General features: G+C 34.7%; 1 protein-coding gene across 1 annotated transcript; it reads left to right on the top strand.

The window, feature by feature from the left end:
* Positions 1 to 5,817: 5,817 nt before the first annotated feature.
* Positions 5,818 to 10,626, top strand: LOC126702079 (LEAF RUST 10 DISEASE-RESISTANCE LOCUS RECEPTOR-LIKE PROTEIN KINASE-like 2.5). The gene is made up of 3 exons (XM_050400693.1): positions 5,818 to 6,664; positions 9,061 to 9,099; positions 9,384 to 10,626. Exons 1-3 carry the CDS (start codon positions 5,872 to 5,874, stop codon positions 10,217 to 10,219), a joined length of 1,668 nt encoding a protein of 555 aa, XP_050256650.1. The 5' UTR covers positions 5,818 to 5,871; the 3' UTR covers positions 10,220 to 10,626.
* The last annotated feature ends 4,614 nt before the right edge of the window (positions 10,627 to 15,240 follow it).

The following is a 15,240-nucleotide window of genomic DNA, read 5'->3' as shown; positions in this document are numbered from 1 at the left end:
TGTATGAAAAAATATTGTTTAAAGGTTCGGGATACCTAAGACGATCATATCAGATAACGGTCGTTAGTTCGACAACCAGAAATTCAGATCATTTTGCTCGGGCTTGGGCATCAAAAACAAGTACTCATCCCCGGGCCACCCTCAGGCCAATGGACAGACGAAAGTAACAAACTGGACCTTGCTCAGGATTATCAAGTCTCGGTTAGTGGGGGCAAAGGGAACATGGCCTAAAGAGTTACCAAATGTCTTGTGGGCACATAGGATGACAGCGCGGACACCAACAGGAGAAACACCATTCAGTCTAACGTATGGTACAAAAGCAGTCATCCAGGTCGAAGTAGGGCTCACTAGCCTTAGGAGAGAATTCTTTGACGAGCAATTCAACGACGACCAACTGAAGCAGAACCTGGACTGTTTGGACGAGGTTGGAGACTAGGCATCCCAAAGAATGACCAAGTACCAGAAGAAGATAGCTGAGTATTACAATTGGAGAGTGAAGCTGAAAAGATTCAACATCGGAGATCTCGTCCTTAGAAAATTCACTCCCGCGACAAAAGACCCAGCACAAGGCAAACTTGGCCCGACCTGGGAAGGGCCCTACAGAGTCGTCCACTATTCATGTCAGGGAAGTTACCATCTAGAAGACTCAGAGGGAAAGAGACTACCTCGTCCATGGAATGTCGAATCTAAAGAGGTATTACGAAAAGGAACCATAGCCTGATTGTAAAACCCAATTTAATACTTCCTGTCTTATGTAAGCGATTATTCAGAATCCATTAAGTATTATTCAATTCATTAAGTATTATTCAGCATTTCATAAGTGTTATTCAGCAAGCCATGCGCTACAATTTTTCCCTCCCCGAAAAGATCCAAACGGTCGTCCTAAACAAAGAAATACGATAAGATTCCTTAAATGGATATACGTTGTCCCAAACAAAGAAAGACGATAAGATTCCTTAAATGGATGTACATCGTCCTAAGCAAAGAAAGACGATAAGATTCCTTAAATGGATGTACATCGTCCTAAGCAAAGAAAGACGATAAGGTTCCTAAGAAGGGATACACATCGTCCAGAGTAAAAGAGACGATAATATGAATGAACGTCGTCCAGAGAGAAAAAAAAAAAAAAAAAAAAAAGGAAAGACGATAAGGTTCCACGAAGGGATAGGCATCATCCTAAACAAAAAGGCGAAACCCCCAAAAGTGCATGGGACAAAATTCCCCAAGATGCACAAAAGGACGAGGATAAATTCAATATGCCAACAAACTTTTTCTAAGTCCCTGACGGAGAGAGAAGAACATCCAAAAGAAGATCTTGACGCAACACATGCAATCATAAAGGGCAAAGGTAAATAAATAGACACTTATATAAAGCCAAACTGTTAAATAGACATATTATATAAAGCTAAATTGTTCAAAGGCAAAAGGGGACCCCAAAAACAAATGGGGCATCCAAACACCAACTGTCTATAAAACTTAATACATACCAAAAAAAAAAAAAAAAAAAAAAAAAAACTTCGATAAGGAGAGATAGAACCAAGCTTGAGGGGTAACATCATCGTCCTTGTTTGCCCGGGAAGGTTCTGCACCAGTGGGCGCTGCTGTCTGAGCTGCTTCGTCCTCTTCAATCTCCTTGTCAACAGCCTCAAAATCTAAGTCTTCGAGGTCCGTTCCAGGTCCATGCTTGATCAAATATCTCCGAAGCAGCTCGAATCCCTTGAAGTACCACTGGAACAAGATGGTGTTATATTCGTCCGTGGTCTGGAAAACTGTGACGGCCTTGACCACGGCAACTTTCATCCTCTAGGCAGCTGTTGCAAGGAGTTCATCCTTCTGCTTCACTGACTGTTTTTCAGTTTCCAGCTGCTCCGTCAAGACTTGAATCTGCCCCTTGGAAGTGTTGAGGGAGTCCATGGCTACGATCAAGTCCTTCCGCAAGCCCAAAGCCTCAGCCTCCAGCACTTCCACCTTCGAGATACAAATTTTGATTATCACTTTTATATGAAAAAAAAAATTAGTACCACAAATTATTACACAACTTCTTTATCACAACTATGAAGTGACCGTGTGTGAGTAATGAAGAAAAAATAGTGATTAGATGCGTAAGTGATAGATAATCACTTAAAATCAGTCATATCAAAGTTATAGCAAAAAGTTGTGGTTGTAGAAGACTAGAGCCACTCCCTTTTATTTTCACTTTTTATTTTATTTATTTATTTATTTATTAATTATGAGTGATGGCAACCGAACTTTTGCTCACTTTCTGCAATATAAGTCTTGCTATTCTCCTCTTTTGTTATCCATGATTTTAGTTATGAAATTAGAATTACGTTTTCCTTTTAAAAAAAATCAATGATTCAAGTAACGATGAACTTTAAAAACTATGTTAATTAGCAATTAGTGATGAAAATTTGCTGGCATTAAAAAAAAAAAAAGTGATGAAAATTAGCAATTATTGATATAATTTGTAATGAGATTTTTTTTGTTTGTTATTCATTGGTTTTGTTGAATTTGATTTTGTATTGCTCTGTTAATAGTCTTAAACTAATCCTAATTAATATTATTTAATGTAAAGAGTCAATTTTGACTAAAATACTCCTAAATAAGTTTCTATAATAAGATAATAAAACTCAAATTTAAAATTTTCCAAAACCGAAAAAAGAAAACTTAATTTAAACTGTATAAGCTGCTCTCCAATTAAAGGTCAAGAAGGTCCATTTCAGTTCTCCGAAACTTTTCCGCAACGTGTTGGAAGGTATTTATTAAGCTTTTGCCTGGAAGGTGTCGTGTCGGCAAGACCACAATTATGTGCATTGTCATGTCAATACACGAAAAGTCTATGGATGAGTGGAAATTTTGTGTGATACAGAATTGAATGGAAAAGTTTTGGGACACCTATTTTTCCAAACACGCTGTATTGTGATAGATGCATAAGCATTGAAAAATGCTAATGCTATATCTAAGCCTTTTTTAGTATTTTATGGCTCAAAATATACTGCATCAAAAGATGCTAAACATAGATATTGTAAAAAATTTTACAATAGTGCTACAGTACAATTCTATCTTTAGAATTGTACTGTAGTACAATTGTAAAAAAAAATATATATATATTTTAATCAACCCGGCATTTCTCTCTCCTCCCATAATTTCTGTAATCTTCTCTCTCTTCATTCTCTCTTTCTCATCTGCTCTCTCCGCTCTCTTCATTCTCTCTTTCTCATTTGCTCTTTCCTCTTTCAAACCCAAATATCATCCATCTCTTTCTCATTTGCTTTTTTTTTTTTTGGCTGTGACCGGTGCTTAAAGGAAGTGGTGGGTTTCAAACCCAAACATCATCCATCTCTTTCTCATCTGCTTTTTTTTTTTTTTTTTTTTTTTTTTTTTTTGGCTATGACCGGTGCTTAAAGGAAGTGGTGGGTATGTCTGAGGTGAGTTGTGGGTCACGGAAATCGGAGTGGGTGATGGCGTGGGTCACGGAGATCAGAGATCGGAGTGGGCTGAAGTGGGTTTTTGGCTGTGACCGGTGTTTTTGGTTGTTTTTGGCGTGGATCCGGTGTTTTTGGTTGTGGTTTTTGTGCTTAAAGGGGTTGTGGGTCGTGGTTGGGTCCGGGGTTTGGGTCGTGGTTGGGTCCGGGGTTTGGGTTGTGGTTGGGTCGTGGTTGGGTTGTGGGTCCGGTGTTTGGGTCGTGGGTGACGGCGTGGGTGTGGTGGTTGTGGTTTTTGGCTGTGACTGGTGTTTTTGGTTGTGGTTGTGATTTTTGGTTGTTTTGGCTTGGGTCCGGTGTTTTTTATTGTGGTTTTTTGAATGGGTTTGCTCCGGTGGGTTTCAAATAGGCTGGGTTTCAAATCGGCGGTGTGGTTTCTGATCGGTGGCTTGGGTGGTGGGTGTGGTGGCCGTTGTTGGCTCTGGTTTGATGGTTTGTGTGTGTGGCTCTGTTGATGGGTCTGTGTGTGTGGTTCTATGAGATGAACCGGTGCTAGAGGTTGAGGGAGGCTGAGGAAAAAAAAAAAAAAACGGTTGGAAAGCCTAGGAAAGTGGAACTGAAAAAAAGTATTTGTTAAAAAGAAATAATAAAGAAAGATTAAAGAATAATATTTTAATAAGAATAGAGTTTTAGGATGTGAGAGGTATTGTAAAATGGGATGATATAAGTAATAAAGTGGTTTTTTGAGATGGTATAATAGTATAGCATAGCATTTTTTAATGCTAGTGCTCCTAAATCTATGCGAAAGAGAGCGTGTGAATTTTTGGATGAAATTTTCTTTACCCGTTAACGTAATCTATATATATATATAAAACCGAAACTTTTGAAACTCCCACAATTTTCCACGTCAGCATAATATTTAAATTAAATTAAATTTTCCACCTCATCACTGTTTTCCTTTTCCAATGCAAATTAGACTTCTAGCCAAATAAGGACACTCTCCCACCGCCTCTATTCTCTCATATTTAAGAATTGCTTGCGTAGAAAACCTAAGCCCCAAATACTTATTTTTGCCGCAACACAATTTTCTCCTTAAAACTTATTTTTCTTCAAGATTTTTTTTTAGGGCGGCTCATGCTTCACAATTCACATATTCCACTTATGTATTAGACTCCTCTCCTTCGGTCAATGCATCAAGGTTAGGGTTATTTGATTTGTTCAATAAAAATTATAGATTTGTTACTTTTTCTTATAAGTTTGTCAATTGTTGTTTTGTTTATTTAATTGCTGGGCCTGAATCTTTTAATTAAATCTTCAAATTTTTATTGAACAAATCAAATAACCCTAACCTTGATGCATTGGCCGAAGAAGAAGAGGAGTCCAATACATAAGTGGAAAAGCTATAATCATGGATTCCTTTCTTTCTATTGTATTTCTCTATTGCGTAATTTTATATATATATATATATATATATTGTTTTATTTCAATACTTTTGAAGCTTTGAATCTTCTGATTTTTTTTTTATAAAAAATTTTGGCCTTTTGGAAGTTTTAACATCATAACTTTTGGGTTTTATTTTTTCTATTATCAGAAATTATCTAGAAGATTTCAATGAATATCCATGGATTATTCTTTTTGAGGGTAACCCATCTTTATCTTATATTTCTATTCCTAACTTTTTTTTCCTATATTTTTTCTTTAATTGTCCGTGTTTACGTCTCTTTTGTTTTTCTTATTTTTTCTTTAATTGTCCGTGTTTATGTCTCTTTTTGTGTGAGTATGTGTCATCATATCTGGGTACTTAGGCAAAATCTATAAAGACTAAAGATGCTTTTTTTTTTTTTTTTGGTAATGAATCCTGTGTTTTTCATGACTTTAGTGAGTCATATTCTTAATGATCGAAATGGTTTTATTTGACGTGGATTTTGTTCATATTGGTTTCAAAGTTTATTTCTTGGCTTATATTATAGATTGTAATATATTTATTCATCAAACTGTTTAGTTGAATTTGTTTTCGAAATTGTTTTCAGTGTTAGACATTTTCTTAAAGCATGTTGGTATCATATATTAAAATACTGTTAAGTTGATAATAATAATAATAATAATAATAATAATAATAATAATAATAATATAGTTTATTAAATGTCTGAAACGTATAGCTGTTAACAAATGTTTTAGCTATATGATTTTATTTTACAAATTCAATTTTGGTGTTGTAGTAAAATAAACAAAGATTAAATTATATATTGTACTCAATACATTTTCCGTGCATCATACGGATTAACGACTAGTTAATATTTAATTCCAAGGATCAAGTCTAAAAGGTAAAGGCGGAATGGTGGACCAACTGTAGATTGAGAAATTAATATTTTGGCTTTTATAAAGTAGTATTTTACCCGCATCTCGGAAACAACGGTCCGCGAGCTATTGTTTCAGACGCTTCACCATGTCACAATTCCTTAGCTACCTCCTCATCCTCTCCTTCTTCTTCTTCATCAACTCCTTAGGCACCAATTCTAGACCTTTGTTAGCAATATGCGAGCCACACCTCTGCGGTAACGTTAACATCAGCTACCCTTTTTGGGTTCGTAATGAAATCGCCTCTGATCAGCAATATTATTGTGGCTACAAGGGGTTTGGCGTTATGTGCCTGGACGGCGAGGCCGTACTTGAATTACCCGGTGACCGGTACTACGTGAAAGATATAAATTATGCCGACTATACCCTAACCCTTGTGGATATTGATATCACCACCAACCAAACGTGCCCAAGGGCACGTCAAAACGTTTCTCTAGAGACGCTACCATTGAAATATTCTTCAGTGGATTTGAATCTCAGTTTTTACTTTAATTGCACTTCCTACGCTCCAACTGTGCCTTCCATCCAGTGCTTGAATATTGGTAGCTACCGGTCTTATGTTTTTGTGGAGAATAATGAGACGGAGGGCTTTGATTGGTCAAAGAATTGCGAGGAGAAAGTGGTGGTGACAGTGAGACAGACTCAGATCAATATGGATAATTTAACTGGTGGGTTTGGTGGGGCTATGAATGATGGCTTTGTGCTTGATTGGGAACGAGTTAAGGATTGGGCTATGAATGATGGCTTTGTGCTTGATTGGGAAAGTGTTAAGGATTGTGGTCCATGTGAGAGGTCTGAAGGGTATTGTGGATACAACGCTACGGCTGAGGAGTTCTTGTGCTTTTGCAACGATGGAAGCACACATAGTAACAGCTGCAAAGGTATGCTCTCTGTAATTCTCATGGGGACAGACATGCATGGTTCCGGTTCCACATTATAAATTCTGTTCACTGCTTTTAGTTTAGATTTATTTTGTATTGTATTACGGTTTGTTTAGTCTCCTTTTCTTCATTTGATTGTTGATGGGAATAATTGCGGTATGCACATAGGCAAAAGGAAAAGTGGAGGAAGAGGCCATACTAATGCCTAATGGAGACTGATACTAATATTAGTCAATAGTGGTTAGTTTTTGACCAAGAGTGGGTCAAGGGTTCATACTGATGGAGACCGAGATTAATAATAGTCAATACTCACCATCTCACAAAAAAAAAAAAAATAAATAAAAAATAAAAAATAAAAAAAATACTAGTCAATACTCGATAGCGGTTATTTTTTACCAAGGGTGGATCCTACTGGTTATTTTATATAGGTTAAAAATTTTTTGAAAAGAATTCAATTAAGAATTTAATACAGTTTCATCTCAAAAATAAAAGTTTAATACAAAATCCGTCTTAACTTTCAATTAGGTCAATTAATAAAATTATTTATCATAAAAAAATATCTTGATCTAGGTTCGATTTTTGCTTATACAAAAAATCAATTGATGTCTTAATTTAATGCTAAAGAATAGTCTTCATGCATTGAATGTTATAAGTTAAAATACTATCTTTTATGCTAAAGAAGAGTTTAATATAAAACTAATTAACCCAAAACTGATTAAAAATCTTTTTTTCTAACGTGAGTAATCTATCATATATATATATATATATATATATGCTTCACTAGACTCTCAATAAAAAAAATAATAATAAAAAAACCGCATAACATTCTATAATTTATGGAAGATATAAATTTCTATGAAAAAGAAAAAGAAAAAGAAAAGTAGAGTATAAAAATGTTTATTGAAACATTCATATTGATACATATGATATTTATTCGAAAGAATTATAAGGGAGAGCTAAGTATTAGTGCACACTCGGTTGTTGTACACAACTGTATCCACACACTTTGTACTAAAACCCTAACTTTAAGTCACAATTTCAATTCAAAAAGTGCTCAGTTATGTGTAAGAGGTAATGTGAAATAAACAATGCTCTAAAAAGTACTTGTCTTAGATTATTCTTTTCTTATCATTTCTAGCTCTTCTGTGTTCCCTCTCTTTTTTCAATTATATTTAAACCATTTATGTGTCTATAATAAATGAAAAAATCAATAAACTATCTTGTTTCTAAAATTTTTATTTCAGAGAGATGTCGGAATTGATAGACAAGTCAAAGAATGACAAAAATGAATGGACCCACATATATTGGTGTATAACAAAAATTATGTCAATTAAGGATATATGAAAAAGTAATATTACTTCAAGGACAAAGTTAATTTCTAATTTGGTTTGAGTGGTATTTTAAAAAGATAATTGAAAACAATGGTCTTAAAGTAACACTCTTAATTAAAAGTACCCGTTGCAACAAAAATTAACTTGAAAATCCAATAATGATTTACCATCACTATTTATTTATTTATTTATTTAGGATTATTGTAGTAGCTTTGTTGCTATAAAACTTTTTTTTTTTTTTTTTGGTAGTAATTATTCTGTTCCTATTGGTTATTTATTTATTTGGTAATTGTTCTTTTCACATTTGTTAATGTACACTCTGTTAATATAATATCCTTAGTTTTAAGCATGATGTCCACGTTTAAAATATAAAATAGTTTATGTGAATAGATGATGTACAATAATGAGTGTATGAGAATAATACTCTTATTTATTGGTAAACAACCTCTCTCTCTCTCTCTCTCTCTCTCTCTCTCTCTCTCTCTCTCTCTCTCTCTCTCTCTCTCTCTCTCTCTCTCTCTCTGAGAATTGTATTACATCTTATCTTATTCTTTTCTCCATGATCTTCTACACATGGATGCCCTTCTTGCTCTATCTTCCCTCGTCACACTTTCCTCTCCCTTAGCAATTGTACCACCTTACTGTGATGACGATGAACACTTTGTGGAGTGCGGTTGTCCCTATAACTGCAAAACCATAAAAAACATATTGTAACCTTTATTTTTGGGGAAGAAAATCGACCTATATACTGCAGACATGAAGGGTTTGAGCTAAACTGACACGGAAATCAATTCCTGGTTTTTAAATTTGAAGGACTAAATTAAGTTTTGCGTACTAAACGTCAACCAATGTCGTCATACCATGATCATTTCAAGATGAAAAATACTAAAGTTATTGCTGGGATTCTGTCATGGAGTAATGCAATTATGTGAAAAAAAAAAAAAAGCATTTTAAAATCTTCTTTACCTAGTAGAAATTTCCATAGAGGAACACAAGAAGTTTTCAAGTATAATTTCAAAATTATATTTTTGCCATTATGTAATGAGTACTATATTTTCTCTGCAGGCCCCCCTAGCAGGACCAAAAAATTGAAGCTGATTAGAGGTAAGATACAATAGAAAATAATCATTTAGAACTAGAGAAATTATGTTTTGCAGTTTCATCAACCATTATTGGTCTTGCTCATTCTAAAAATGTTATTAAGTCCTTTTGCACCAAGGTTCATTCAATTTTGTGTGTGTAGACAATTGCATTTCTCATTCTTGGGGAAGAAGGCTTTGAGAAGAGGGTGTCGGGGGGTTTAGATTATATCTTATTTTAGTTATGCTGTTAACTTATAAAGGGGTCATAACCTCCACCACCTGAATCATGTTCGAATTTTTCTACAGGTGTTGCTGCTTCAGGAGTTGGAGTATTACTAACCTGCATCATTATTTTCTGGTTTAGAAGTAAAAGATCAATTATTAAGTCAACAAAATTTTGGACGAAGAAAACAAAGAATGAGCATGATCTTGAGGCCTTCATTAGAAAGTATGGACCACTAGCTCTAAATAGATATAAATTCTTAGAAATAAAAAAAATGACCAACTCTTTTAGAGATAAACTAGGTCAAGGAGGTTTTGGTGGCGTCTACAAAGGAAAGTTGCTTGATGGTCGTCCTGTTGCTGTGAAGGTCCTTAATGAATCAAAAGGAAATGGAGAAGAATTTATTAATGAGGTTGCAAGCATTAGTAGAACTTCACATGTTAATATTGTCACACTCCTAGGATTTTGTCTAGAAGGTCAGAAAAGAGCTCTCATCTATGAGTTCATGCCCAATGGATCACTTGAAAAGTTCATACAAGATGGCAACCTTGAGAAAACCAATTCGCATTTGGGATGGGAAAAATTGTTCCAAATTGCAATTAGAATTGCTCGGGGGCTTGAGTACTTGCACCGTGGGTGCAACACAAGAATCTTGCATTTTGACATAAAACCACATAATATCCTTCTGGATGAAGATTTTTGCCCAAAAATCTCTGATTTTGGACTCGCTAAACTTTGTATAAGGAATGAGAGTAACATATCAATGACTGGTACCAGAGGAACAATTGGGTACATAGCTCCAGAAGTGTTTAGTAGGAACTTTGGTGGAGTTTCACACAAATCTGATGTTTATAGCTATGGAATGATGATTTTGGAGATGGCTGGAGGAAGAAATAACATTGATGTTGGAGTAAGCTAGACCAGTGAAATATATTTTCCACATTGGATTTATAAGCGTCTTGAGCTGGACAACGATATAGGATTTCTAAGTAATATGACAACAGCAGAAAATGAAATGGTGAGGAAGATGATCTTAGTGGGCTTGTGGTGCATACAGACAAATCCATCTGATAGGCCATCCATGAGTAAAGTGATTGAAATGATAGAAGGAAACATAGAAGCCTTGAAGATCCCTCCAAAACCTTTCTTATGTTCTCCTCCAAGATCACTTGTAGAAGAATCCTCCACCACATCAATGCTATGAAATTATATTTATAGAAAAATTTCTTCCTGTGTAAATATTGATGTGTTGTTCTTGCTCCTTAGGTCTAAGTGTGACTATGAACCTTTCTTATATAAAAGAGAGAGACTGTCTACTTCATTGTCCCTTAATCTTTCCCTTAATCTTTAACCCTGATTTAACCAAAGAAAATCAATTTCTTTTGGACAAATTTTGGGTCTTATGTTATTTTACAATTGATGCAAATGGTATTACAATGAAATCAATGTAAAATTGTAGGGGAGGGGGCTCAAGAGTTTTGAAAGAGGGGGCTAAAATATAAAATTGTAAAAAATATACCTCTTTATATATATATATATATATATATATATATACACACACTTTTTTTTTCTTAAGAGTCTATTTGGTTGGGGAGACAAAAAAATGGGAGAATATAAAAAATTGAGTTTTCCCTCATGTGTGTTTGGTTGAAGGGATAGAAAAGTAGAGAGATGAAAAACCTTTTTTTTTTTTTTTTTGGAGAGAAAAGTGAGAGGATAAAAGAAGTATTTTATATAAATTTACTTTTATTTCCTTATTCTATTATATATATAATAAGCAATTTCTTTGTAATAAAATATTACTTATTTATCCAATTTCTGAAACTTCGGAGTGTAAAATCCAAACATCCTCAAACTTTATGGGTGTAATTTATAATTTACCCATTTATAAATTACCAACAAAGTGCTTGCTTGGATTTGCAATGATGGTATTGCTTGATTGTGTCTACATCTAGAAAACCAAAAAAGAAAAAACCCCAAATATAATATAAATATAGAGAAGGACATGGAAGCTTGTGGCTTTAAGAGCATTGGCATCCAGGGTTGTATAAAAGTTGCTATTTTACAACCTAAAAAATTAATTTATCTATTATACCATCCCACTTTATAATACACTCAACATCCCAGTTTTTATTTTTCCATACAACACAATAAAATGATGTAACTATACCATAAAATATTATAAATCTATCTTTTCTCTACCTCTCCATCCCCTTTCTCTATCCAACACCACCTCTACAGGTTCAAATGCAAGCCCTAGCCACCAAAACTGAATCTGTGTGGGTTGTTGATCAGTTTCGGTGGCAGGAGCTTGTTTGAATCGTTGTGGGTTGTGTTGTTTTCGTGGTGCTAGGTTGTTTTGATGGTGCTTGGGCTTCAGTTTAGGTGGCTGGGCTTGCATTTGGTGGCTAGGCCCAAAATTTAAAATTTCAACTTATATGTATATACTAGTTTTTTTTTTTTTTTTGGTTGGGGGGGGGGGGGGGGGGGGGGGGGGAATGGCCCCCCTCTGCCCTACTATAGGTCCGTATCTGATAGAAGGTATCATAAGTTTTAGGTTTGGTGGTCTTGATAGAGTTTTCTAAGTGGGCATTTTGGATTATATTTGGGTTTGATGTTTTGGAAAAGTGGTTGGCTTGGTTTGGGCATTTGGGATTGTTTCATGGTGTGGCATTTTGAATAAGTAAAGATGAAAAAATCAAGAAAAAATAACTCTTTAGGTCATGAAACCATTCTCACAACGGATCCAACAGACTATGGCGACATGTGTGGTGGAATGGAGGTTGGGGTGAAGATGATGAGATTTTGAGTTCAGGTTTTGGTCTAATTTGAAGTACAAAAATGTCTGTGAAATTTGGAGTTTATTGAGATGTAATTGTGTATGGCAAGATGTATTAAGTTTTATGTAAAATGCTTATAGAAAAAACTTTTATTGGATGATGTAAATTGTAAACCATATGCATCACATCCTTATTAATTTTTTTTTTTTTTTGGAGAAGAATCACATCCTTATCATATTTGGACTTATTCAATAATGTGTGAAACACTGATGTGACATGTCATTATTGGAAAGTGTAAAACAGAAATTTTACATCCTCTCCTAAAGTTAGGGGTATTGATCCAAGTTTTAAAACTTTGGGGAACACTACCACGCACCCTTGGTCCAACCTGAATGTTTGCTCAAGCACAGGTCAAATTTTCAGTCACTCAACCAAATTGGATAAAGTACTGGTCAGGCCCGAACCCAAGCCGACCCGACTTGTAAATAGCCTTGTGTCATACATTAGATTCGAGATGTGATATCTATTATGACATCTCAAGAAACATCAAGTCACTTCTTTTTATTTTCAAACTCCAATTTCTTCCTTTCAGCTTGTTTCTATGGATTTTGGATTACTTACTTGATAGTTTGGGGGATTTTTTGAGAAACTTAGTTCTAATTTTCATTTATGTTCAATGCCAATCTAAAGATTTTTTGTTTTCCTTTTTTACGATTTCAAATTCAGTTTAATTAACTTAGAGAATTTATTAAAATAAAACTTGGAAAAAAAAAAAAGGAGAATTCATTTCTTTTATGGTCACATGACTTACAAATCGCTTTTATGGTAAGTTTTTGTAATTTTTAGTGCAAACCGTAAAATATTCAAATGAGGTGTGATGATGAGGTGATGTTCCCTGCAAAAATGAGAGAGAAAGACACCTGAGTGGCATTAGCCAATGGTTCTCTGATGACTAAGTCAGTAGAGTTCTCAATATATCTTAGAAAATCAAAATATAATTATATGTGTTTGAGTGTGCATACTTTTCTCTAGGTGCATGTTGGCTTATTTATAACCTTGGTATAGCTGTTTGGGAGCCTCATTATGAGTGTAATCATTGGTAGCCTCTTAATGGCTCTTTTGACTATTGAGTAACGTATATCTAAGCTTAAATGGAGGCTTATTTGGTTCATAATTGCCATTTCTGACCATTAAAGCTCGTCGATCACAAAGCCATTTATGGCTGTGAATGCTGTATGGTTGTCCATCCTATGAACGACCTTGTATTTTCAGTACTTGTCAGGGTGATCATGGTGAATTTATGCAATTAATCTATATTTTTTATTTAGAGGGAAAATATATAATTGGTTCATATTTTGTAACACCGATTAAAATCTCTAGCATGAACTCACAAGTGCACAGACCGTGATTGTTTTGTTTCTTCAAAGCACAAAACAACACAGTAATCTAATGTTCATAATAAAGGGTTTTGTCCCCTAAAAATTTGAAATTTCTGCATTACACAAGATTTTAGAAATAGTTTTTAAGAAACAATTAAACATAAAGAGTACTTGACGGTCAAATTACTAATGGAACTGGATGATAGAGCCAATATAAAAATGGAGATGATAGAGCCGATATAAAAATGGAATCAAATGAAAGAATTAAAATAAAAATTTTTACGCATAAAAAATCAAAATGAAAACAATCCAATACAAACACTTTACTTTTAAGTCTTGAAAACGCAAAATAGAAGTGGGCTGAAAAAATATATATATAAAGAAGAAGTTTGAGTTGTTCTATGAAAATGCATTGGCTCTTATTTTTTACCACAAAGCTTAGAGCAAGTGAGGAAGGGCCTAAAGAGCTGTTTTGGCCGTAATTGAAGGGTGTTTATCCACACAGTTTGTGGCAACTCTTCTACATGGCTGACTATAATTTGTAGAAAAAAAAATAGTAAATTTATGTAAAAGCGATATTGTGCGGAATAAGTTGTTGTCCTAGAATAACTCTTTAAATATTGTTATATCGAACAATAGTTCTCAAGTTACAACAATTTAATTTCACAAAATATTATCCAATTGTTATTGTGGTAAGTTATGAATAACATTTAATAAAGTAAAATCAATATGGGTCGAAATAAAAATCAATAGAAACTCTCAACTCAACTGTTGTGAGAATATTGAAATTAGTGATCTAGATAAAAACTAGTAGGAATTTATCAATTCAATTGTTGTGAAAATAGTGTTACAATTATTACGTTGATAGGGTTACTCTTAAAAATTAATATGAGGAGAAGACTTTTCAACCACTATAGGACTTGCGAGAGTCAACGTTATACTGCGTTATTAATATTTCCTCTCACCCTAATATTTTCTCCAAAATCTTCCAAACATGGATGCCCATCGTCTAGCTCTATCTTCACTCATCGTACCCTCACCTTCTTCTTAACATTACTTTCACCATCATACTGTGGCGATGATGAACACTTTGTGGAGTGTAGTCGTCCCTTTGAGTGTGGAAGCATAAAAAACATTTCTTTCCCTTTCTGGGGAGGTAATCGACCTGTATATTGCGGTCGTGAAGGGTTCGAGATTGAGTACCACAACAGTCAATACTTTGTTATTATATTTGAAGCTCTAGAGTTCCGTGTAATAAACATCAACCAATCTAGTCATATCACGACCATAGCAAGATTGGACCTCTAGGATAGTCCTTGTCCTCAAAAGTTCTTCAACACCACTTTGGAGTTTACCAACTTTGATTATTACGCTTCAACCCTTCATAACCTAACATTATTTTACGGCTGCCCTGCTCAACTCAACAGATCAGTCCAGAATTGGTTTAGGTGCGGCTTAGGTGTTGGTGATACAAATAATGCCGCTTACTTTGTAGACGAATCTATCTCGAGCAATCCGGATAAACAGCACGAGGATTGCAATACAAGTATCCATGTTCCAATTTTTCGGACTGCTGATCTTATTAACGAGTCTGCGGGTGGAGTTGTGGAGGGACTTCAGAAAGTATTGAATCAAGGGTTTGATGTCGATTACAAATACCGTGCCATGCCGGTTGTCTGTGGGAAGTGTGAGGAATCAGGTGGGAAATGCGGTTCAAATTCTACACAAGCATTTCTCTGCTTTTGCCATGACCATGTGCGACGTTCTTACTGTCCAAGTAA

This window comes from Quercus robur, chromosome 10, assembly GCF_932294415.1.
Source record: "Quercus robur chromosome 10, dhQueRobu3.1, whole genome shotgun sequence".
Taxonomy (NCBI): Eukaryota; Viridiplantae; Streptophyta; class Magnoliopsida; order Fagales; family Fagaceae; genus Quercus; species Quercus robur.
Note: the sequence above shows the minus strand (reverse complement) of the source record. Positions and strands in the feature narration are given on the sequence as shown.